The sequence below is a fragment of the Boleophthalmus pectinirostris genome, unplaced genomic scaffold (assembly GCF_026225935.1).
Source record: "Boleophthalmus pectinirostris isolate CB_2022bp ecotype Guang Dong unplaced genomic scaffold, ASM2622593v1 HiC_scaffold_11, whole genome shotgun sequence".
NCBI classification, from domain to species: Eukaryota; Metazoa; Chordata; class Actinopteri; order Gobiiformes; family Gobiidae; genus Boleophthalmus; species Boleophthalmus pectinirostris.
In genome coordinates, this window is record NW_026570994.1 from 3,117,635 (window position 1) to 3,144,365 (window position 26,731).

Genomic DNA, 26,731 nt, shown 5'->3' on the forward strand with positions numbered 1-26,731 from the left:
TGGAATAAACCAAGACTAAACCAAGACTAAATGAAAAATTGGGCATGGTTTGGTCTTGGTTTAGTCTTGGTTTAGTCTTGGTTTACTAACGTGGACTAAAATGAGACCAAACCAGGAATTGCCCAATCTGAACTAAATCTGGCCTAAACCAGGATTAAACGTGGACCAAACCAGGATTGCACTGGGTTAAACTTGAACTAAACCAGGACTAAACCAAAGATAAGAAACCAGTATTAACATGGACTAAATTTTACCCAAGAATGAACCAAGACTGTCTCACTAATTGGGTAACCTGGATTGAACTTGAACCAAAACCAGGACCAAACCGCTCCAAACCCCAGACTAAACCCGCGCCACCAACACGAACAAAAGCTGAACCAGATCAGAGCTTAACTTGTCTGTATTTTTTTACTTTTTAACTTCTAGCCTACACTCCCCCTGGGCCCCTGACCCTTGCCTTGTTTAGTCCCCATTGTAGTCTGCACTGTGTTATCGTCCATATCATCTCTCACGTTCGGCTGTGTTCCGTTGTTGTTGTGTTCCGGTGTGGACTTGGTGACCTCTCCTCACACCGCTCTGACCCCCGGCTCGTGGGTGACCGCTACCTCCTCCTCCTTTTCTTCTTCCTCCTCCTCCTCCTGCTGCTTACTCATTTTATATTATTTGACACGTTGAAAATACATCGCATTTCTCTTCGGAATCCACTTGTGGTTTTTGGTTTTGTTTATGAAGTTAGCCCAAGTTTGCAGATGGTTTGGGGCTAATATTTTAGGCCTCGATGGATTATATGTTGCTTTCATTGTTTCCTTGGAAGTTCCTCCTCTGACAGTGGCCCTATTGTTCCAGTTTGAGGACTTAATCTCACCAACAAACAAATGTACAGAAATCTAACAGCTCAAATGAGTGTTTTATCTCATCTGGGTAATTATTTGCTGGAAACGTATCTTACATTTTTGCAACTGAACTTTGGTCTCTATATGTCGTGCTCTGTGTGGTGCTTGGAATGATTTCAGATTTTTTAAAAAAGTCTAGTTTTTTGAGTCTAGACTAAACCTGGTCTAGAACTGTACTCCCAGGACTAAACTAGTGCACAAAATAAACTAAAACAACACACAATCTAAACGCAAAATGTTATAAACTCGATTTAATCCAGCAAATAAAACTGAACTCCCAGAATTTTGGTGTAAATAAACCATTGCTGATAAGAAAACATAAATTAACACTATAATGATGATTTATTCTTGTTTAAAAGTCTTATATTATGCAAAATTCGCTCTCTTCCGCGTCAAAAACATACCCGGAGGTTGTGTTGTGTTTTTACCGTTTACCTTTTGTTTCGTAGAGATTCCAGGCCTGAAATCATCCGAGTGAGTCTAGGGAAGGTGTACGGAGCGTGGGTTTGTGCGTTAAACGTGTGCAAATGAAACAAAACACAACTTCAACTGTTTGTGACGAGGAAACGTTAAAATGTAGGTCAGAAAATAGAGTAATATAACCCTTTATGTTTAAGAAAAGCCTCAAAACTAGGACTAAACCAGGACTAAACCAGGGATAACTAACGTGGACTAAATCTTGATTCAACCAAAATTTAACTTGGACCAAGCCAGGAATGTACCAATTGCCAAAGACTGCACTTGAACTAAACCAGAACTAAACCAGGTCTAGACAAGGACTAAAGCAGTGCAGTTATATTTAAGGGATTTTGTCTAAACCAAGATTAAACTAGGACCAAACCAGGACTTTACCAAGTGATAACCAGGACTGCACTTGGATTTAACCAGGACTAAACCAGGATTAAACCAGGTCTAAACCAGGACTAAAACAGGACTAAAACAGAACCAGACCAGTGCAATCATATTTGAGGACATCTGACTGGGTTTTTAATTAAATTAGGACCAAACCAGGACTGTATTAATTGGACTGCACTTCAGTTTAACCAGGACTAAACCAGGTCTAAACCAGGACCAGACCAGGTCTAAACCAGGACTAAACCAGTGCAGTTATATTGGAGGACTTCTCACTAAACCAATATTAAACTAGGACCAAACCAAGACTAAACCAGGTCTAAACCAGATCTAAACCAGAACCAAACCAGATATAAACTAGGACTAAACCAGGTCTAAACCAGTGCAATCATATTTGAGGACTTCTGACTGGGTTTTTGATTAAATTAGGACTAAACCAGGACTGTATCAAATTGGACTGCTCTTCAGTTTAATCAGGACTAAACCAGGACTAAACCAGGACCAGACCAGGACTAAACCAGGTCTAAACCAGGACTAAACCATTTCCTTCCGCTTTAGAGGCCTTCTGTCTAAACCAAGCTCCAACTAGGACCAAACCAGGACCGTACCAACTGCCTCCTCTGGCTGGATTACGCACGAACAAAACCGGGACTTAAAAAACTAAAGACCAGAACCAGCACCAGTACTTGGGAGCGCGTCTGACCGTGGCCCCTGCAGCGTCCAGGGGTTCGGCGCGTCCGTGAGCGGTGCCAGCAGCGCGGTCAGGAGAGGGAGCGTGTGCGTGTGGCTCTGTACCTGCATTAATCACAATCAGGGGCCGAGGCAGTGCGGCTCTCACGCGATGTTTCCACGAGGGAGGACGGGGGGGGGAGGGAGCGGTGCCTGTAACCCGATCCGTGCGCCCGCCTCCTCCGCTCTGCCACAACTCACTCTTTTCCCGTCGTCTTTTTTTTTTTTTTTTTTTTTTTCGCCTTTTCTACGGCTTGTTTTCTTTCGGCCCTCCCTCGACTCAAATTAACATAGCTCCGTCTCACGCAAACTTGTGTAAGGGCTGAGGGCTGCCTGCTCTGGGGGGAAAGTGGCTCTCTCTCTCCCTCTCTCTTTTCAGTCTATGGGAGTTGGTTTTTGACTCGGGTTTTTTTTTTTTTTTTTTTTTTTTTTTTGTGAAACACTTGAACTAAACCAGGACTGAACCCAGACCAAACCAGTGATAATATACCAGCGCTGACACGGACTAAAGCAGGACTTATCCAAGACTAAACCGGGAAGAAACCATCAATAATAAACCAGTAATAATGTGGACTGAACCTGGACTAAACCAAGATTAAAGTTGGACCAAACCATGAATGTATCATGTATGACTAACCTGAAATGCACTTGAACTAAACCAAGACTAAACCAAGTATAAACCAAGTCTAAACTAGGACGAAACCAGGACTAAACCATTAATAATAAATAATACTAACATGGACTAAATGTGGACTAAACCATGATTAAACTTGAACCAAACCAGGAATATAAAAATACACTTGAACTAAACCAAGTTTAAACCAGGAATAAACCAAGACTAAACTTGAACTAAACCAGATCTAAACCAGGACTAAACCAATGATAATAAACCAGTACTAACATGGACTAAACCTGGACTAAACCAAAATTAAACTTGGACCGAACCAAGAATGTATCATGTATGACTAACCTGAAATGCACTTGAACTAAACCATGACTAAACCAGGTCTAAACCAAGTCTTAACTAGGACTAAACCAGGACTAAACCAGGTCTAAACCAAGTCTTAACTAGGACTAAACCAGGACTAAACCAAGATTAAACTTGAACCAAACCAGGAATGTAAAAATACACTTGAACAAAACCAAGTATAAACCAGCTCTAAACCAGGACTAAACCAGGACTAAACCAGGTCTTAACCAGGACTAAACCAATGATAATAAACTAGTACTGAAATGGAATGAATCTTGACTAAACCAAGATTAAATTTGGACCAAACTAAGAATGTACCATGTATGACTAACCTGAAATACACTTGAAGTAAACAGGTCTAAACCAGGTCTAAACCAGGTCTAAACCAGGACTAAACCAGGTCTAAACCAGGTCTAAAAACCAAGACTAAACCAATGATAATAAACCAGTATGAACATAGACTAAATCTGGACTAAACCAAGATTAAATTTACCTGGAATGCACTTGAACTAAATCAGGACTAAACCAAGTATAAACAAGGTCCTAACCAGGACTAAACCAATGACTAAATCTGGACTAAACCTAGATTAAATTTGGACCAAACCACTAATTGACTAACCCGAAATGCACTTGAACTAAATCAGGTCTAAACCAGGACTAAACCAGTTTTAAAAACCAAGACTAAACCAATGATAATAAACCAGTAATAACATTGACCAAATCTGGACTAAACCAAGATTAAATTTGGACCAAACCAATAATGTACCATGTATGACTAACCTGGAATGTACTTGAACTAAACCAGGACTAAACCAGGTCTAAACCAGGACTAAAGCAATGAGAGTAAACCAGTAGTAACATGGACCAAATCTGGAGTAAACCAAGATTAAACTTGGACCAAACCAGGAATGTACCAATTGACTAACCTGGAATACACTTGAACTAAACCAGGTCTAAACCAGGACTAAACCAGGTCTAAACCAGGACTAAACCAGAACTAAACCAGGACTGAACTAGGCCTAAACCAGGACTAAACCAGAACTAAACCAGGACTAGCTTGTATGTGTGTATGTATGTATGAACGGATGTGTGTATGTATGTATGTATGTATGTATGTGTGTATGTATGAATGTATGTGTGTATGTATGTATGTGTGTATGTGTGTATGTGTTTGTGTAAGGGCTGAGGGCTGCCTGCTCCCCCCTCTCTTTTTTTTCAGTCTATGGGAGTTGTTTTTTTACTCGTTTTTGGGAAATGCTGTTGTCGCAGTGTGTGTGTCTGCGTGTGCATGTGTGTGTGTGTGTGTGTGTGTGTGTGTGTGTGTATAGGCCACAAGCGCGGCCTTTGGTCATATGTAATCCAGGTTGACAGTAGGCCTACTTTTATAAACGAGCCTAATCTAATCAGTTTGACCGAGAGGGCTGTATAAGACGCTTCAAATGAAACTAAAGTGTGTGTATTACCCCATATTCTCATTTATGTTATAATGTTGACAAAAACAGACCTGGAGTTGTGTTTTGTTTCATTCACACAGGTTAAACACACAAACCCTGCATATACTGAGTTTTTCTCTCAAACTGAAACACTCTCTTCCACCTTGTGATGTCATGTGGCAATACAGGAAATGTTTTTAAACTCAACCCACCCAGAATTCACTAGAATTATTTTGATTTCAACTCTGGAATTTCCCATCTCTAAACTAAAGATAAAAGGAGCTGTTACTAACTTGAAACTACCACTATGTGACATCACAAGGTGGAACACAGTATTTCAGTTTGAGAGAAGAACTCAAAATCTGCAGGTTTGTGTGTTAAACTTGTGTCAGTGAAACAAAACATAAGTCCAGGTGTGTTTTTGACAAGATTCTAACATAGATGAGGATAAAGCGTGATATCGTCCCTTTGGAGATGTAGACAGACTAATAATACATTTTTACTCAGACGTGTGTGATTATCATGTGCCTTCTATTTCTGTCACATCCTAAAACTCCAAACTTGATTTTGATACTAAATCCTGATTCTGATACCACAATTATAATAAAAACATGCTGTCTTCAGACAATAGACTCTGATTTTCAACACTATATGGGAAGAGTGAACTGCACTTTCACAAGAACCAAACTGTAAGAAATGTAATTTATTATCTTTTTTAAATCACGAGAACAGTAAATGCCACTAGGGCTGGTATCATTAAGAAATTGCTGAGACGATACATATCTCGATACAGTGCACTTTCAGTTCGATACAATATATTTCAAATTGATACGGTTCAATAAAAATAAAGGCTAAATTATGTCTGTGACACTAAAAGTCTTTCTTAAACCACTTCTTGTGCAAAGTTCATATGAAACACAAACATTTTAATCCTTGAAACAGTGAAAATGTCAAATGTGCCACATAAACGAGTTTTTTTCCTCTAAACCAGACATGTCAATCTCAGGCTCAGGGGCCAAATTTGGCCTGCAATATAATTATATTTGGCCCGTGAGATCATATCAAACATGTATTAGAGCTGCTCCACAGGCTACAGATCGACTATAGAGAAATGATTTATTTAAAATGTTGTTATTATTTTATATTCTGCTTGTTCTGGATTCAGTGTTTAAGTAAAACTATTATGAGACATTTATTTGAATAAGAAAAGGTTTAACACTACATATCTCGAAAGAAGAGAAAACATGCAGATGTTGTTGAAATTTTTCAATAAATATTTAGTTTGGCCCATGACTTAGTCCCAGTTTTTAATTTTGGCCTCTGTGAATTTGAGTTTGACACCCGTGCTCTAAACAAACAACAAAACTGTAGCTGTAACAAAATAATTTAGCAAAACATACCAAAAAATACTCTTGGTGATATATCGATACAGCAGCCCACCATATTGATACTGTATTATCACATTAAACGATACAATATATCAATATTTTGGTATTTTTGCACACCCATAAATGCAACTAATAAATGTTAGTGAAAAATATTATTTAAAAAATCAATTCAGATGCATTTTGAATTGATTCAAGAACTGTGCAATGAAGTATCACAATATATCACTGAATGGATTTTTGTCTTCCACCCCTAATAAATGGTAGTGTTTTTATATTTCTTTTATATAATGTGGCCTAGGGTTGTTAAAAGTATCAAAAATCAGATATTAAAACTGGTATCGAAACTATTTGAGCAGGTATCGATACTAAAAACCATCACATTCACAAAGAGGACTATTTTTAAGAAGGCAAAATGAACCTTAAAGGCGCACGCACTGTACTATCTTCATTTCCATTTCAAACTTGATTTTGATACTAAGGAATAGACTTGATATTCGATACCGATTGTACAATGATAATTTAAAAAACTGTCTTTATTTAAATGCCAGAATTTCAACGTTAAATCATAGCACTTTCTTTTATATTATGTGGCCTGAGGATGTTGAATTGAAAATCTAGAATTAAAACCAGATACTTATTTGTTAGTATGTGATTATTCATACCTTTGACATTCCTACTCCCTTCTTGTATCCATGGAGATGTTAAAACTCTGCCTGGAATGTTGTCATAATATGGAACTTTCCAGGCAAATCATGGAGTCATTTTAAAACTATTCAGGTTTGGTTTGTTTCTGTAAATGAGCCTTTTTTTTTTTTTTTTTTTTTAGAATTGGTACTGGCTCAAATGAGTATCTAGTTTTGGTATCGGTTAGTATCTGATTCTGAATACTTTTGACAAATCTACTCCCCTCTCCAAAACACTTCCCACACCATGATGTCATCTGGTGGTAATCCAAAAAGTGCCGCTCCTGTGTTATTAAAGTCTATATATTTCCCCCACACAGTAGTTATTTCAGTGCTCAAAAAGCCTTCACCATACAGAAATTAATTCTATATATAGACAAAGTAAAGTTGTGTTACTAAAAGTACTAATGCTATGGCGTATACAGATCGTTTGAAAAGTGTGAGTAGTACCAGATACTAACATTTCAGACTCGATTTCGATTCTAAGGAAAAGACTCGATACTCAATACAATTTTTTCAGCACAAAATGACAGTGGTTGTGTTGTTTATGGGATTTTTTTCAGTATTGTTACTAAGTTGAGTATGTATTTTCAGTAATAGTAATAGTAATTTTTCGATATTCGATACTTTTGACAAGGGCTCGACCGATATATCAGATGGCCGACATGGGCACTTGTAGACATCGGCTAAATGTTGCTGATCTGGGCTGATAGTCCACCTGGGCCTGTTTCACCTTGTTATAAAGTTTATATTATGTCCATTAATCCAATTTACAGACAGATAATTGTCCTAATATGTGACACCGCATCATTATTTATCTGAAGAGTAACTGATCTGTGTCTCTGATGCCGTACTGCCCCTAAACGCACCTCCAGAGTCATGTCACTCACATTTTCTTGTTTACACCAGTGCACAGCCGTAGATCCACATGCACAACACTGACGCGCTGATTTAAACGCTCTTGTGTCTGATTCACGACACTGACGAGAAATTAAAGTGAACTTCCAGCAAAGCTTAGGCTCCCCGTACATTTAAAAATCCATTTTAAAATTGTTATGATTGGTTTTAAGAGTCTTAATGGAATGGCACTTTCCTAATTATTTGAACTCCTTCAGCCACATGTCCCATCCAGAGGTTTGCGCTCTGCAGACCAGCACCTCCTGGTTGTCCCCAGGACCAGACTGAGGACCAGAGGTGATAGGGCCTTCTCTGTGGTCGTTCCACGACTGTGAAACACTTTGCCATTGCACATTAAAACTGCACAAACACTGGAGCACTTTAAATCCTTGCTCAAAACTTTGGTAAGCTTTGGCTGTTTTAAATGTGCTATACAAATACATTTGATTTGATTTGATAAACAAAACTACTGCTGTTTTTATCAAAGCACAAGTGCGGAGAAAAGAGGACAGACAGAGGACCGTCCCACAGACAGAGGACCGTCCCTCAGACAGAGGACCGTCCCACAGACAGAGGACCGTCCCTCAGACAGAGGACCGTCCCACAGACAGAGGACCGTCCCACAGACAGAGGACCGTCCCACAGACAGAGGACCGTCCCACAGACAGAGGACCGTCCCACAGACAGAGGACCGTCCCACAGACAGAGGACACATGCAGCTGCTGTCAACATGTTGAATTATATTCTTTTTACGGACGATTGTTTTTAATCCTGTAAAAGGACACTTGTTTGTGCAGATTTGTGATCTGAGAGGTGCTTGTGTGAGCGCTGAGTGTTGCAAATTTGTCAGTTTTGGAGATACTTTTGGTTCTTTCTCATTGATCAGGTTAAGCGTGAATGACCTGTGAATAGAGGTGTGAATGATCAGCAGTTATGCATATAATGAATTACCGCGGCACACGCATTTACCGCTGAAGGCTAATACCTGTGGTTTACTTACTTTCTTTGGCCGACCTTCTGTCTATAAATATGACTGTAAAGAGGCAGAATAACAGTAAATGAGGCATAAATAAACCCAACTTAAAACCCAGTAGAGCCAAACCTAAGTTTTATAATCAGTTGAAGATTTACAGTGAATATTTACATCACTAAATATATCGGCTTTTATATCGGCTACCAGCATCTCCAACTCCCTTTTTATCGGTATCATATCGGCTGCAGAAATATCCATATCGGTCGGGCTCTACTTTTGACAGACAGATAATGAAGCCTGTTGGACCAAGGTGCAGTATGTAACTTCTCTGTTGAGGTTCCCTCTACCTTCTTGTCTCCATGCAGATAGGTGCACTGTGTAACTTTTTGGTTGGGGGTCTGTCACCTGCTTGTTTCTATGGAGATGTCACTTCTCTTCCTGGAATTTTCCACAGTGTGACAATAAACGGCTCTACTTTACATTTATTCAATCACAGGTGGTTTTGCAGCTCAAAAATACCTAGAAAAACAGACATTCTGACTGTGAGTGGAGTCGCCGCTCCACAGATCTGACCCGTAACTCGGTATGATTTGGTCTCCATGAAGATTAAAGGTCAATTGCCATAATTTGAAACATTCCAGGCGCTAACGTCTCCATGAAGAAAAGCATTTAAAGGACACTCCACCTTTAAAAGTATCTAACTCGCGTTTCTTCAGTTACTGGTGTATTTAAAGCTGAAAAAAACTTGAAAAGCATGCGTCGGTTTGTTTGGTTGGCCCTGGTAAACTCGGCGTTGCCTTGGTGTGGCTCCGTTTGGCGGGGCCAGCTCCAGCCAAGTTGTGTTTCCATGCTCCGGGTCCAGGGGTCTGCTACGTGAGCAACCGACGTCATCCACACATAACTCCTGTTTTCTTCATAAATACAGTCTAAACGGTACCTGAATTATACTTTTTAATCAAAGGGCCAATTTCAACATTTCACGATTTAGTAATTCCAAGTTTGTGGCTCTGGAAGACACGGTTAAAGCAAGAAACTACTTCCAGTCTGCATTTCTTTCACTTCTCTGCGCGGCGTTGAAACCTCCTAATGTAATACAGTGGGTTTGGCTCATGTTAGATGTATTATGCTCTGGAAATATTATATTTTCTTGGCGTGAGTGCTGTGCCTGGATAAAAGGACACAGCTATTCCTAACGTGCTAGGTTTGTTTTGCAGAAGTATGTCTTTTTTCTCGTTCTATCTGCTTTTTGTCATCTTAATTTTCTGCGTTTTCTCTCTCTTGTCCGATCGTCTCGTTGTGTAGCCGCGCCTTTCCTAAAGCGAAAGTCAGGTCGTACCCCTCAGGTAACGTGACCAGATTTTCAAAATAAACAAACTGGGACATACCCTTTTTTTTGGTGTTTGGTAATAATAAAATTGTGAAACGAGTGCGTCATTAAGGAAAACTGTTATGCAGAGATCATTCATAACGAACATGAGGCAGTATAGTCACATTTTCTTTGTTTTTTGGTCATTTTTAAGCAACTTTTTTGTATTTTACTTTATCTACCTCGTCAAAAGTCGCACAATAATCCCATGGACCATCACAATATATCGAATTACATGTCTTTTTGCTTAAATTCATCGTTTTGGTGCAGTAATAACTTTAAAAAACTAAGTGAACTACATATCCCATGATCCTTTGCTCCATTACAGCGCAGACTACAGGAAAAGTAATACAAATAATAAAAGAATCATAATTTTTAAGCACGTTAAATCGAAATTTTGTGATTTATGACAGAACAGAAGTTTCATCAAGGCATTTTAAAAAGAAAAAGTTATAAAATATCACAATAAATATCATACCGTGGGATGTATATCATGAAAATAACATATCGAGAAATTTGAATATCGTTGCATCAGTAATAATTTTACCTAAACAAATGTCAATGTATGCCTTTTTTACTGTTGCACTGTTTCTTTACTGTCATAAAGAAACAGTGCACGCAAAACCCCATAATTCAAAAAACAAAGACAATCATATTGTGTAATAATAATAAAACTAGTAATAATGAAATAGTAATCATCATACAACAGTCATAGAATAATAATAGAAAAGTAAGAAGAATATCTGGATACATATAGACATAGTATATTTTCACCCAACTATAAAATAATGCTGTCGTGCCATATATGTGTTTTTAAGGCCCAAAAACGCCGTCACCGTCTAAACGAAAGGCACTTCCGATAAAATATTTTGTCGTTTTTACCCACAAGCGTTCTAGTGTAAATAGACTCTCAGTTCCGTTTTTTTCCAGCTTTTTACTCTCAGCTTTGGCTTCCTGTGATTGGTCGGGCTCTCGGTCCATTAGCCCAGAGCACGACTGCACATGGTCAGAGGTATTTAGCCGCTTAAGGCTAAACTCGAGACGTGCCATTGAGTTCGGGGCTGGGTGCGGTTCATTTAAGACACTGGAGACACTTTCACCTGTACCCATCAGCTCCAAAGCAAACCAATGGAAAAACACTCTGCATTACTGTCAGTGGGCTCGCCTGTCCTCAGATCTGACCTGTAATGTGGCCCGGTGCCATCTCCTGCTTGTCTTATGATGTAGGTTTAATATTCTAGGCGACTAACAGCAGCTCGGTGGATACAAGTGGGCACTGCTCCTCCAAAAAAGTGACACAGTGCAGCTTTGTGCATGTTGAGCCTGTTCTAATGTTATTACCGCGCCACGTGTGAGTCCAGACCTGTCCCTGTGTCGAGCTCAACCCTCACACAGCGACACCAGGCTCATTCTCATCATGTGACTGACCAAAAGTCCCTGGACAGTCATCATACAACAGGCTCTGTTAATGTTTTTAGATAAGAATAATACATTATGTTTATATAGTGTTTTTGGACAATCAAAGATGCTTTACAGATGGCCTGTATTCTGTCACGATGGGCTCTATCTGACTTCTGTACAGTAGTAGAAAGTGCCCCTGGACTTGACCCGTCTGACCCTGTGACCCCTGTGACCCCTCTGACCCCGTGACCCCCTTTTGACCCTAATGGCCCCCTCTGACCCTGTGATGTTTGCTGCTGTGTTCCTGGTACTGCGTTCACTTTGGGCCTGTTTCCCTGGCGACCATCCCAGGAGAAATGCTCCTCCGATTGTTTCCACAGGACTCCAAACAGTTCACACTCTCTGAGTTTAACACAAAGAGCGTCAGAGCCTATGTATATGTACACATAAACATACATATACATATACATACATATACACATACATATACACATACACATACATACACATACATATACATACATATACACATACATATACATACACATACATACACATACATACATACACATACATATACACATACATATACATACACATACATACACATACACATGCATACACATACATACACATACAAATACATATACACATACATTTACATATACATATACACATACATTTACATTTACATTTACATATACATATACTAGGGCTGGGCAAAAATGTTAAAATCTTAATGGCATATGTCACATGAGTTCCTGTATTCAGTGTAAATCTCAACTAAAACAATCTAATGAAATGAAATAGAAAACTGAAGTGTATTTCCACTGACAGGCCTTTAATGTTTCCTGTTTGATATAAAAATAAGGATCTCAGTAAAAACTCTCTCCAGAAAACAGAACACACACCCAGGAAACACTTTTAGTGCAGTTTGTCATTTCTTAGTACTTTTTTTTTACTCCTCTGCATGAAGCCAGTTGCAAAGACATACAAGAATATTATTATTAAGAATGTGATCACTGGCATGGTGTCGTGGTAATGTGTGTGTGGAGCCACGGCTCTGACACGTTGCATCTCGATCTGCTGAAGCATGAAACTCCAGTGATAAGACAATTCAGCGTCGCAGTGGTTATAAATGACTTTGTGTTGATTGTGCTGTATGAAGAACTTTAAAATGAAAATGGTCATGTAAAAGTTCTGAACCTTCTTCATGTTTGTTTATCCCGCTTTCTTTCTCGCTTTTCTTTTCTGTTTCCTGTGAGCGTCGCAGCAGTAAACAACACTCTGGACTCACTCATCATGGACTTCTTCAAAATAAAAGCTACTGTTAATGAAGTCATTAGTTAACGCAAAATTAACACATTAACGTGCCCATATACACATACACATACACATACACATACACATACACATATTCATAGAGTGGCCTGCACAGGTAGTGGTTCAGGTCTGAGTTGGTGGAGTGTGACTTGTGGTTTTGCTCCATCCGGTGAAACTGAACTTGTGTGTCAAAGGACGGAATAAATGTCAGGTTATATTTGCACATCTCCAAAGTTCTTCATCACTTACTTTATGTTTTCTGAGCATCTTAATTATTCACCATGATGAGTTTAAAAGCACTTGTCACAACTTTCACAGATCTGCTCTTTAATTTAGCCTGGTATTCACCGCTTTTCTCCAGGAAGAGATAACTAATGTTAGATCATGGAATGTTCCTTGATACGCACACAGAGCCTCTTTAAGTTTGGTTCTGACATCACAAAGTGGAACAGAGCATTATGAAGAGCACGATGGCAAAGTGGATTGTGGGACGGTGCGAGGCCTTTTCGTGTGGAGCGTGTTCACCCTGTGTCTGCGTAGGTTTCCTCAGGGTGCGCTGGTTTCCTCTACCACTAAAACATGTAGAATAGTCCTCCTGTGGGGTTTAATATGAATCAATAAATAAATAAGAGCAGGTCTGACTAAATCTAACAAATATTTTAGTAGTTGTGTAGTCAGTGATTCATTTTTCCATTTGAAAAGTCAAAATTATTATTTCTATTGTACATTGAGACTTTAAATAAACATTATCACCCAAATAAAGAGTGAAATCTGCTGATTGAAGACTTCTAAATAGAGAAAATTTGTGATTAAAGTGTGTTATTGATGAAAATCAGACGTTGTTTATTCTTTTTTTGACATTTTGATTTAATAATGCCTCTGTCTTTCAAACAGGGAAAGCTCTTTATTCATTTTCATTGTTGTCTGGAGAAGGAGAAGTCAAGAGTAAACGTCTTTCATAATAGTCCTCCATTTCACAACTTTGTCATTTTTCAAAATCAGGATTATTAAAAACACAAATTAATCAAATTCATTAGATTACTTGCCCAGTCCTGCGCTGCTCTATTTGTTATTAAAGGTGTTTTACAATCTGGAGAGTCTGGATAATGATTACGATCATCAAAGTATGTTTTTTTTTGTTTTTTTTTTATTGTTGCAATCTTATTCTTCAAACATGTGTGAATGAAACAAAACACAATTGAGAAGGAAATTTAGGAGGAAACATTATTGTAAATTGTTTCATTCACATGTTTTACACACAAACCCGGAATATTTAAGATGATTTCTTCTCTTAAACTGCACACACGCTGTTCCACCTTGTGATGTCATGCGGTAATACAGGAAGTGCTCCACTGTGTTTTTAAACTACATACACCTTCACTAGAATCATGGAGAATTTCAGCCCTGGAATAGATGCATCAAGAATTTCAGACTTCCGGTCACCGACTGATTTCTTTTCAAGTCTTTAGAACCATTTCGCTTTTGTTTCTGGTTCTGATATTGTCATATTTTAGTTTTGGGATTCAGACATCGTAATGGTGTGGTTGTTGGATCCTAACAGCGGAAGTTTGTGAACTCCATAAATGCAAAAGGGAATCAGATGTGTGTCACTGCAAACCTCCATTCAAATTGTTTCCCTTCCCAACGGAATTGAAAAACAGTGAACGGTGAAGGTGATGGGCAGGATTGATCCACAGTAAGGACCAAAAAGGAAACCTTTGAGTGCCTAAATCATCCCAAGTTTGCAGCAAACATTTTGTATGTGGAGCGCCAACAAAGCAGAATCCGGATCCCTCACTCAACCTTGGTTACGAATTTAAAAAGTCAACGCCAAAGGGAAAGGCACCAACTGTTCACCAAGAAACATCTTCCACTGCAAAGAGACCAAGACGTGTTGCTGTAAAACCACAAGAACAAGAAAGTGCAGCTCAGTCTGTTTGTCTTCTGCTCCTCTCACTTAACAAACGGGATTTTGCTTTGTTGTCGCTCCACATACAAAATGTTCTCTGCAAACTCAGGATGATTTAGGCAGTCAAAGGTTTCTTTTTTGGTTGTTCCTGTGGATCAATCCTGCCCATCACCTTCACCTTTCACTATTTTTCAATTCCGTTGGGAAGAGAAACAGTTTGAACAGAGGTTTCACATAGATTCACACACATCTGATTCCCTTTTGCGTTTATGGAGTTCTCAAACTTCCGAAGCCCATTTCTCGAGCAATTTTCCACTGTTAGGATCCAACAACCACACAATTACGATGTCCAAATCCTGTAACTAAAATATGACAATATCAGAACCAGAAACAAAAGTGATATGGTTCAAGAGACTTGAAAAGATCGACTTTGTCAATAGACACATCCCACTGGGAAAACAAACATGGAGGTTTGATGCACTTTTTCAGAAAATCCTTCCCAGTATGACCGGAAGTCCAAAATTTATGATGCATCTATTGCCAATCTCTACTGAACTAAACATAAAAAGGAGCCAGCTAATAGACCAGGATAACTCAAATGAAACACAACAAAACTCTAACTCCTTAGGACCTTTAATATCAGTTTCTGCATCAGTTTCAACAGTTTCTAACCCCTCGTGCCTTCTCTGCCCCCAGCCCCAAAGCCCCTCCCCCAGAAGGCGCCAAATCCAACCCATCCAAGCGCCACAGGGACCGGCTGAACGGAGAACTGGACAAACTGACCAGCCTGCTGCCCTTCAGTGAGGAGGTGCGCTCTCGCCTGGACAAACTCTCGGTGCTGCGACTCAGCGTGGGCTACCTCAAGGTCAAGAGCTTCTTCAACGGTCAGTGCATCTCAGTCTGTTTTAAAGGTGTAAATTTTCTGGTGGAGGGTCCGTCACCTGCTTGTTTCTGTGGATATGTCATTGCTCTGATTGAAATGTTCCACAATATGACATTAAACAGCTCTACAACACTTCAGGGGACATGAGTGCTACTTTGGAAGTGTAGAGATTGTGTAAAATTGTCCTTTTGGTGATCTTCAGTACAGGGACTAGTCTCAAATACAACAGGGACTCAAAAAGTACAAAATAATTACAAGCCTTTAATACCACATGGCAGATAAAGTTAAACACAGTCCCCTGGTGCATGATGGGACATGAAAGCAGAACAGATTTGAGCTACAAGCTGTTTAAACTACAAGATATACAGTATTTTTTGGACTATAAATTGCAATGTCTGACGAATGAAGAAGAAAAAAACACATGTAAGTCACAATGAACTATAAGTTGCACTTTTTGGGGGAAATTTAGGAACCAGGAACTGACATTTCCTGTGTAAAATCAAGTTGTAGTAATAGCAATAGAATAAAGAACAACAGACTGTTAACGTCACATATGAACATATAACGTCACATATAACTATAACATAAAGAACAGAACAGAACAAGTTTACCAAACTCTCCATCTCACTCCAAATCACTAAATCCATTCAATTCTTCATCCTCGGTGTCACTTCTGAACAACTCGGCCTTGACCTTTGGAGGTAAACAGAGCGCCGCTTCCTCTTCTGTGTCGCTGTCGTCAGACTCAGCATCAGTTCCAGTTAGAATTATTCCGGACTTTCTGAATCCCGACAGGATGGTTTCAGTTGTCTTTATGTTTGTTTAAATGTTAAATTGTTCAGTGGTACAGAAGTAATGGTGTGATCGACTGACATGATACAGACAGGACAGAGGCTCTTTCTGCAGGAGACATGTGCAGTAGAGTGAAGTGACAGTGGTACAGGAGGAACAGGAGCAGCAGATAATAACACACAAGACTAGAACCTCTCACCGCTTCAGTGTGAATAATTTTAATATATAAGTCACAGGAAACACCCAAACCATGAAAAATGTGCAATTTACAATCCGAAAAATACGGTACATAGTTGAATTCCCAACAACCAACAGGTGAGTTTCATTGTTGACAAAAGCATGCGTTGCATGCTGGGAATTATTTTGGTCGGCGGCAAGAAACACTAATTCAGCATGACGGACGGAGTGAGAAAGCACGTAAAGAGTATTGATCCCGGTTATTTATTCACTCTAACGGCAGACGACCCAAGACCATTTGACCAGAAATTGGTCATAAACATCGACGGACGACAAATCACCCTTTTCAACCCCGACAAAAGGCCGTTTAATTCACCGTTAGCGGTTCTTTTCACTCAGAATACGAAAAAGACATTTTCCTTCTTCCGTGCTTCTATTTGTGCATCCGATAATGCAGCAGGAATTTACCATTATTGGGGATAAATACACGAGGTTACGCACTGTGTTTGACGCTATCCTGTTTCTTGCCTCCGAACAAAATATTTCCCAGCATGCAACGTGGGCTTTTAATAACAATGATGTCAGCTGAAACTCGTCTATACACAGAAAAATACATATTATAAAAATATATAGTGAAAAAACAACAATACAAAAGTGCTAAACATACAACATATATAATTTGTGTAATATATTGGAGGGCTGATCTTTTTAACAGTTTCATGAAGACAAAGAGTAGTAGTTGTAGTTTAAATAGCTCGTAGCTAAGATCCGTTCAGCCGACATGTCCCATCATGCACCAAGGCTCTGAACATGTGACCTACACTTATGACTTCAAATCTGCTCTGTGATATCCATCTCGAGTTTGCCCTGATGAATCCGAAGAGCCGAAACACGCTGGTGTGATTTTAACTTTATCTTCATTGGGCTGTTAAAGGCTTTGGATTATTTTGTAATTTTTGAGCCCTTCAACTTTTTCAACTTTGTATTAAACAGCTCTACTTTACATTTATTCATTACAGGGGGTTTTACAGCTCAAAAATACTTACAAAAACAGACATTCTGACTGTGTGGTCGCCTCTCCATAGACCTGACCTGTAACTTGGTCTGGTTTGGTCTCCATGAAGATAGAAAGGTGAGAAAAAATGTCATACTGTGAAACATTCCAGACAAAACACTACATGTACATGGAGAAAAGTATTTAATGAACCCTCCTCTAGAAAAGTTACACAATGCACCTTTAAGCAATCTGTTGGAGTGATTTCCACAGAGTTTTTTCTTTCTTTTTTTTTCTGTGAGGAGTGTTGTCTCGATACTAACATTTCAAACATCCATGTCAGAACTAAGGAGAAAGTTTGATACTGGATACTGAATATGATTTCGAAATCACAACCACAATGACAATATGAAAATGCTTTAAGTCCAGAGCACAATAGTTAATAAGCGGGTAGTAAAAAGGTATTTGGAAAAATAATTGTAAGAGTAACTGAACTAATTTGAAGTGAACAAAAACAAATAATTACACTGCGCTGAGCAACATGTGTCCGTACTCTGAACGGGCTTGCCTCTCCACAAATCTGACTCTTCCTCGGCCTGATGTTTGGATTTAGCTTTCTATTTGGAATCAGGCATAAGAAATGATACTTTCCAGAGTACTTCTAGCAGCATACTTCTTATTTTGTAATATTTTGGTTGAAATAACAGTACTCCTACTTGTTGAACTTTTTTTTTTTTGCTCCACTTCTTCAGATATGATTTAGTTTGTCTCATTTTTGTTTCTATCTTTGAAAATACCAGTTTTTGTGCATTATTTATTGTTCTGTCCTTCAAATTCATTAACTTGAAACTATAAATCAGATATGTTACGGACAGTTACTCTTTAAAGCGGCATTGTGTATCTTTTTTGGTAGATGGTGCACCGTTTGCTTGACTCCAAGTTTTTTTCCTGAAATGAAACAGAAAACGCACACCAAAGCAAGGACCAGCAAAATAAAAAGTGAAAAAATGCACAGCACGCTCAGATGTCCCAAAGCTTTTTTTTTAAATTTTGAAATAACTTTTCGGCAAAAAAAAAACTTTGTCAGATTTTTTTTCTTTGAACCACAGTATCCACAGAGCCCATGTTTCTTCCTAAAATGTTCTACACTATGGCTTTTCATTTCAACTATCTCCATGGAAACAAGCAGCTCACGTCACCACGCCAAGTTACAGGTCAGATCTGTGGAGAAGTGGCCCCGCTGACAGAAGGAATGCATGTCTTTGCAGTAGTTTTGCGTAATAAAAACACCTGCAACTGAATAAATACAAGTTTTATTTGTTTAATGCAATACTGCAGAACATTCCAGACAAAGCAGTAACATCACCATGGAGACAAGTAGTAGTTTTCCCTATTTTGTACTTCTACTTGAGCAATATTATTTTGACTTTTACTGGAGGCAGAGCTGCTCAATTATGGAAAAAATTAAAATTATTTTGGTCAATATTGAATTTACGATTATTCAGATGATAATTTTTTAGACACGGTGCATTTATTCAGAATTTCTCTCTCAAAAAAAACTAAACTTTCAAATTGAAAATAAATATAGGCTACAACTATGTACCTTAGAGCAGTTTTTGCGATGTATAAAACATAAAATAAAAAATATATACTTTGAACATGAAATGAAAAACATAAATGTGTCCAAAATAAATTATATATCCAGCTGTTTTACAATTTCTTCATTTAAAAAATAAATAAATATACTTATTTATATAGCTTTAAATAGTTTCAACTCGATTATATGAGTTTGGAGATCGTTTGATATGGAAGATAATTTGTTCCATCAGGTTTTGAATTTTAAATACCACTGAATTTCTCACTTTCCTATTGGTTGTATTCATCTGTGGGCGGGGTTTACACTTAAATAAAAGAGATGAGATTTTGATGAGGCTAACTCTGACCAATCAGATCGCTTCACTGCACCATTTCCTGTTTGTTACTAAGTTAGGTTGGATCACTTTGGATCGATTGCTTCTGCCTTGGCATCTTGGATCTTTACTGTGAATTTTTTTCACTGCGAATTTTACACTCTGAATTTTGACAGTTGAATTTGAAGGCTTGAAAATATTTGTGCTGAATATTTAAAAGGTGATTTTTTTTATATATTGAATTTTAAACACTTAGAAAATGTACACATAAAGTTTCAGAAACTAAAATTCATAATAAAAATAATTCAAACATGTTTTTTCAGAGTATACATTCAAAGTGAGAAATTCAACAGCATTTAAAATTCAAAATCTGATGAAAGAAATTATCTTCCCTAGTTTGACGCACAAATCGAAATCGCGATCAAAACCTGATTAATTGCGCGGCCTTAACTAGAGTACAATCTCTGGCTCGTCTCCCACCTCTGGTAATCGTCCCATACTTGAGCCCATTGTTGTATTGTCTTTGTGCAGACTCCCTCATGATTCTCAGTATGATGAAAGTGCTGTGTGTGCGATAGCGCTCATGTCACACACTGCATGCCTCTCTGACAGCGTGCGTGTACCGACTGGCCCTCCACTTCCGATAATACCACTTTCTCTGGGAACCATCATATTTCAGACAATCATTTCGCTGTTTTTAGAGTCCACAAAGTATGAAGCAAGAGAGTATTGTATTATATTAAAGAGCAGGTATTTTACTTACTTTGCTCTCCATGCTAAGTCACTCCCCCTTCAGAGCGCTATCACAACACAGTCAGTGGGCATCCTGGTAATGAAACAACCACTGCATATTGCATCAGGTTTGTCATTGGGGGCCAGCAAAAATACTGGAATATCGATCTTGTCGTTTAAAGGGACAGTTTGGAATTTTGGAACTGTGAGCCAGAGTGTTGGAGACGTGTGGAGACACTTTTTGAAATATTCTATCCAGTCCTTGTATTTGCAGAGGTCGCCGGTGCTAGGCTAGTGCATGTCAATGGCCATAGTTAGCCTGAAACTATAAACAGTCTTACCCACTCCACAAAACACCCCAAACAAATCTATTATTACTCCAGATGTGAATGTCTGTGTTGATAGAATAATGTTTGAAATAAAACTAACCTCGCATCGCATGAATCGTCGCATGTTGAAGGACTATTTTCTCATATATCAGTCCGCCTCTGCCAAACTTTCTATCAGGAAGTACAACTCACTGCTGCTCAAAAAGAAATCCTTCAAATACAAGTTTGGTTTTACCTCTAAAATTATTCTATCAAATGTGATATTAATGTGATGATACAGTATCAATATCGTGGGCTGCTGTATTGATATATTGCCAAGAGTATTTTTTGGTATATTTTACTTAATAGTTTTGTTACAGCTACAGTTTTTTTGCTTGTTTGGATGAAGGAAACTCAACACATTTGACATTTTCACAGTTTTGATGATTAAAATGTTTGTGTTTCATATGAACTTTGCACAAGAAGTATTCGATTTGAAATATATCGAATCGAAAGCTCACTGTATCCAGATATGTATTGTATTGTGGCCTATGTATCGAGGTATGTATCGTATCAGCAACTTTTTAATGATACTAAGCCCTTTTTGTCAAGTTGTTGTGTACAGTTTTGTATTGTGTTTTTGTATATTTATGGAGAATTGCCTTTTGGGAGCATTGGTGACGTTGGTTTTTGTTGCGCATAATCTTACAGCTCTATCTACAGATCACTAGATTACTCAGACATCCATGGTTGATATCTGAACCCTCTTCAGGCATGTTTTTTGATGAGGGAACAATGTTATAACAAGGTAGAAAACAGAATACCGTATTTTCCGGACTATAAGGCACAATATCAATAATATCAGTTGGATTTTCTCGTCTATTTTCATACACAAGATGCACCGGATTTTAAGCGAAACAAATGGTCAACACTTGAGAGTAATCCTTACCCCAGGCGTCCACGATCCATTGGCAGATCATGGTGTAATTCAGATGTGGCTGAATCATTTAAGTTTGTTTTTTATTTCCTACGAGGAGGACTCAAATATACATTGAGTAATAATGTGTTTAATGCAGCTTTGTGGACATTTGTTTATGTTTTGCAGAAACGAATCTTAAAACCACATGGCTCATTTGCATAAACTATAAGCGCTGAAAAAACAGCTTGCTCCTTGTGCGAGTACGCCTGACTACACCATAATGCTCTGACAATCCATCAAGCGGTGCGGCCTCGTATTTTACCAAAGTCGTACTAAAACATTAACAGATTTTTGAGTGTTGGTACCACATAAAATCGGTTCGAGGTCAGTAAGCACAACTAGAATTAATCCATTAGGTGCACCTGATTATAAGTTGCATTGTTTATTTTTGAGAAAATTAAAGGATTTTAAATGTGCCTTATCGTCCGAAAAATACGATACTTCAACTCCATCCAAAATACAGAGGCAATTTACACAAAGAAAGGTATTTTTCTGAGTTTAAACTTTTATTTAACTAGATAAAGGTTTGTTTTTTATTAGTCTAATTGTGCAAGTTTTGGCCCTTGTTTACAGTATGGTCGCCAGGTAATAGTTAAGGAATTACCTCTACTTATCCTCTACCGTTTATCCTCAGAAGTTGGAACTCATTTTCCCCAAGTTTTTGTGGTCAAATCGGAAAAACAATGACCAAATCAGCCAGAATGATAATGGATTTAAACACGCACTTTGTAACGTTTTGGTGGAGGATTATGTCATTGCTCTGCCTGGAATGTTCCACAGTATGACATTAAACAGCTCTAACTACAGATGGTTTTATCAGCCGTTGTGGTTCTGGTTAAGTCAGTTTTTTATGGTCAGATTGTGTTAAAACAAAACTTAGATTAAAGTCTAACTTGAGTCTAACAGAGCAGTGCCTCCAGTTAGCATCACACCCACAAGGAATGTTGATGACATCAGCTGCAAAGTATCAATTAGCAGTGTTTGTGTTGCGAAAAATACTAGTAACTTTTGGCCTGGCCTTACTGTGGAACATCCCGGCCGAAGCACTAACATTTCTACGGAGACAAGCGAAAAAAGCTCCACAGTTCACCTTTATCTCAAACCTTTAATCTGCCCTGACATGTACAGCGATAACTGGCTCCAGCTTTGTCAGACGCTCAGGGTCAAAAGTGAAGCCAAAGGTCAAAGGTCCACCGAGTGCACTGACATGTTCATCTTCAGGACGACCCTCCCCCAGTGTGAGCGTGAAAGCAGTTTTTAAATGTTCACTTCTGCTTGAGCAGAAGATATGACATAAGTTATTCCATAAATGTTACCAAGCAACCAATAATCCCCCTCATTTTTTTTATGTGGCTGAGCAAACACACTGACTCCCTGAGTGTTCTTTGGACCCCCGTGAGCAACATCCGACATGCACACTGTGGTCACACCAGTATCATGCCTGAGAGTGTCGCAAGTTCCACAAGTTATTCATTAAATTACTGCAGTTATTAAAAGTTAGATTACTTTTAATATAACAGATTTTTTTTGGAATGAATGACCTTGTTGTTAGTTTGATGGTCCTACTGGGCTCAGTGAAACATTGAACATTAGAATATTTTGAAAATTAACCCCATAAATAAAATTAAACAATAGTGCAGGGGTGTCCCAACTTTTTTCATCAAGGGCCACATATCTAAACACAGATGAAGCAGAGGGCCGATCGAGGGCCGTAGACTGATGCTCAATACAGAGAATAATTGAAATATGTGCATGTTTAACACATTAGAATGAACCATCAGTCTTTACTCATCCTAAGATCCTTAAAACTACACACTAAATATGAAATATGAGCTTTATCAAGGTAGATTTTCCAAAAACTTGCAGTAAAAAAAAATTGATGCAAGGTAATTTGGGCCAATTCACCTGGAAGTCTGAGGGCCAAGAAAAATTTGTCTGAGGGCCACATTTGAGGGCCAAAGTTTGGACATACCTGCTATAGAGTATAAACCTATAACATCACATGAAGAGAGATGTTTTCAGCTGGATAAATGAAGCCTGCATGTAGCTGCAGATTATGGACCTATAGGCCACTATAAGATGGGTCGTCTTTCCCAAAATAATGATCTCCAAAATTAGTATAAATTATTATCACTTTATATCTTGCTTTTTTAATTGTTAGCCTGTTTAAGTACGTTTTGTGTGAGTGTCAGAGCTCTGTGGTGTCACGCTCTGGGGAGACACTTCATACTTTGAGAAAGTCTCATCTTTTTGGCTCACAGAAAACTCTGGCTTGAACAGAAGCAAAGCAAACAGGCGAGGATTCCATTATGGCTCGTCTTCATGTGTTCTTCCCTCCGTCAAGTGTGCGGGCGGTGCTCTCGTCGGCTCGTGCGGACCTGCTGCTCTGAGCCGCGGTGGCTCTGGCCCGCAGCAATGTGCACTACCATTACAGTCATACTGAAGGAAGCAAGCAAAATTCGGTCGAAATGTCTGTTTTCTGTCTGTTCGTAGACGACTTATCCTTAACGCGTGTGCATATTCATGTGTGCAACCTGAGTCTGTCGGATTGGTTGTTCCATGCGTCAAACCAGCACTGCGTTTATCAGTTCAGGTTAGACTTTATTTTATGCACTGAAGAGTTTGATGTGCGCCCTGAATGTGTGATCAAAAAATCCCCTCCTTGTGCATACATTATCTCTGCATTCTGGATGGAGTTTTTGATGACATAAGTAGAGCGATTCTGTTACAACTCAGCGCTACTTCTGCATTTTCTCATTAAGTGACAAACTGCCACTTAACTGATATGAAACTTTGATAAATACTGAGTATCCACCAAACCAAGTCAAAGCAAAGTATCAGCTGTAAGGTGTTATAGATGCTGGTCAAATGACTCTTCTAAACAAACAAAGGCCAAACAAGAAGCCCCTTGCCCCACAGAGCTGGAAGCGGCTCTGCACCGTCGCGAGCAGGTCTGGAGATGGGACGATGGCTCATATGAAACTCTAAAGCTCCGTTCACACATAGTTTCTTGTAAAATGCCGAGTACAGAATGTGAGAACTGTCAGCAGTGACCCCCGTTCACACAAGCACCAGTCCCAGAACATTAGCGGGTCTGCTCTGTTCACACATAACCTGCATTTGTCTCTCTTGTCTCTCACATAACGACACACTGCTGCATCATTTACACTGAATGAGAAAGGAATGTAACCATGCGGCCTAATCAGGAAACCAAACTTGTAACCAAGGAAACCAGACTTATAACCCGACAGGAAACTGAGCATGTTGTATATTGCCTGATTTGGCACGCTGTCAGTTTTGGCACCTTTTAAATTTAACTTGATTAACTCTTACACATGTTTAATCTGAAGAAGAGTTTATTCTTAGAAAAAAAAAAAGCTCTGCTTTTCAGTTTAGATACACCATTTTCACAGACATAGAGCAAGTATTAAAACATTTTATATTCAAAAAGTCAATTACTGTAATTTCTTGACTATCGAGCACCTGAATATAAAAAGCATCAACACCATTTTAAAAGAAAAAAAAACAAAACATATATTGTCTATAAGCTGCAGGTGTTCACTGGCCAGGCTGGCCCCATCCTAGTGTCTCCATTCACTTTCATTTCTCTCCAGTGACTAGGTCAGGAATCAGAATATACAAGACTAAAACTAGTTAACTGTAAACTAGTTTACAAAAACCCCAGAAGTTCGAGTTCGGGCACCAGTCAGTCAGGGAAGAGACATACATTCAGTGTTGTCAGCACTTCCCAAGATCGAGGATTTAAAGCTGGAATAAAGAGAATGTTTGGTGAATTTTATCAAGGGGAAAGACGTTATTGTCCTTCTTCCTACGGGATTTGGGAAAAGCTTAATGTACCAGTTAGTCCCATTAGCAGCGCATTACATATGTGACTACCAAACAGCAGCGACTGGTGAAATAAAAAAGTACCCGCCTACCGTCGAACAAATGAATGCAAGGTCAGACGGTTTCCATGAAGTGAAACTGGCTGATGAATCAGGCTAGGTGTCCACGTCTTCAAGAATGTTTTCAAGTTCAGGACCGTCAAAAATACTGTAAGTTCTTCTCAAATAGCAACCGAGCATTAGCCAGTAGTTTTTTAGCTCCTCCATTTCATTTAAATCCATTTAGTGTTTTTGTTTGAACTTTTAAAGACATATCTCATCTTAATACAAATCACTAATGTGTCATCACGGCGAACATTCCACCATAGACGTACATGCGGACCCACCCAGCGTGAGTATCGATAAAATGAACAACAGATTAAAAACATCTTGGAGCAATTTGGCACAGATCTGTCTGCATATGAGCCTAATGGGACTGTTTATTTTCATAGTACATAAATAAATGCTAATTGAATCATTAGAGCCTGATTAGCTCTGCAGAAGCCCGAACGGTTCAGGTCAGGATGCGATTACTCAGCTGAGCAAGGCAGACACACAGCAGTTTAGATCTGTTAAAAGTATAGAAAATCAGATACTAATCGATAATATAACTAGTATCGAAACTAGATCGTCATTTGAGCAGGTATCGATACTAAAAAGTCACATTCAGAGGACAAAAATGAAGCTTTTGAATGGTTTTAGAATGATCTTGATTCTTGAGTGTATGTATACAAGAACACAAGGGAATATGAAAGAAAATACTACCATTTCAAAGGTTTATATTACACTGTTTAAATTTACAGACTTTCTATTGACAATCTCAACTGTACAAAAGGTGAAACTCAAATATTCAAAAATAAAAGCAACAATTGAGGCAAAAAAAGTAGCTGTGGAATGGAAAAAACATGGAAAAATTTAGACTAAAAATTCTGTGTTGGCAACGATTCCCGAGATGGAGGATTTAAAGCCGGAACAAAGAGAATGTTTGGTGAATTTTATTATGTTATTGTCCTTCTTCCTACGGGATTTGGGAAAAGCTTAATATACCAGTTAGCCCTGTTAGTGGTGCATTACATACGTCACGACCGAATAGCAGCGATTGGTTAAATTTAAAAAAGTATCTGTCGACTTTCAAGCGAATGAATCCTAATGCTGTGAGGTCAGATGGTTTCTACATAGTAAAACCGGCTGATGAATCCGAGTAGCTGTTGGCCTCTCCTGTATGTAGCTGCACATTACATTACGATGATTGACA

At 38.7% G+C, this 26,731-nt stretch overlaps 1 protein-coding gene across 3 annotated transcripts in view; it reads left to right on the forward strand.

Moving 5' to 3' along the window:
- Window positions 1–26,731, forward strand: part of LOC110162208 (aryl hydrocarbon receptor-like) — a 50,369-nt gene that overhangs the window by 1,137 nt on the left and 22,501 nt on the right. For all 3 annotated transcript variants that reach the window (XM_020927073.2, XM_055166093.1, XM_055166098.1), the window contains exon 2: window positions 15,514–15,701. In XM_020927073.2, the coding sequence (XP_020782732.2) occupies window positions 15,514–15,701 (188 nt within the window). The remainder of the gene's footprint in view (window positions 1–15,513; window positions 15,702–26,731) is intronic.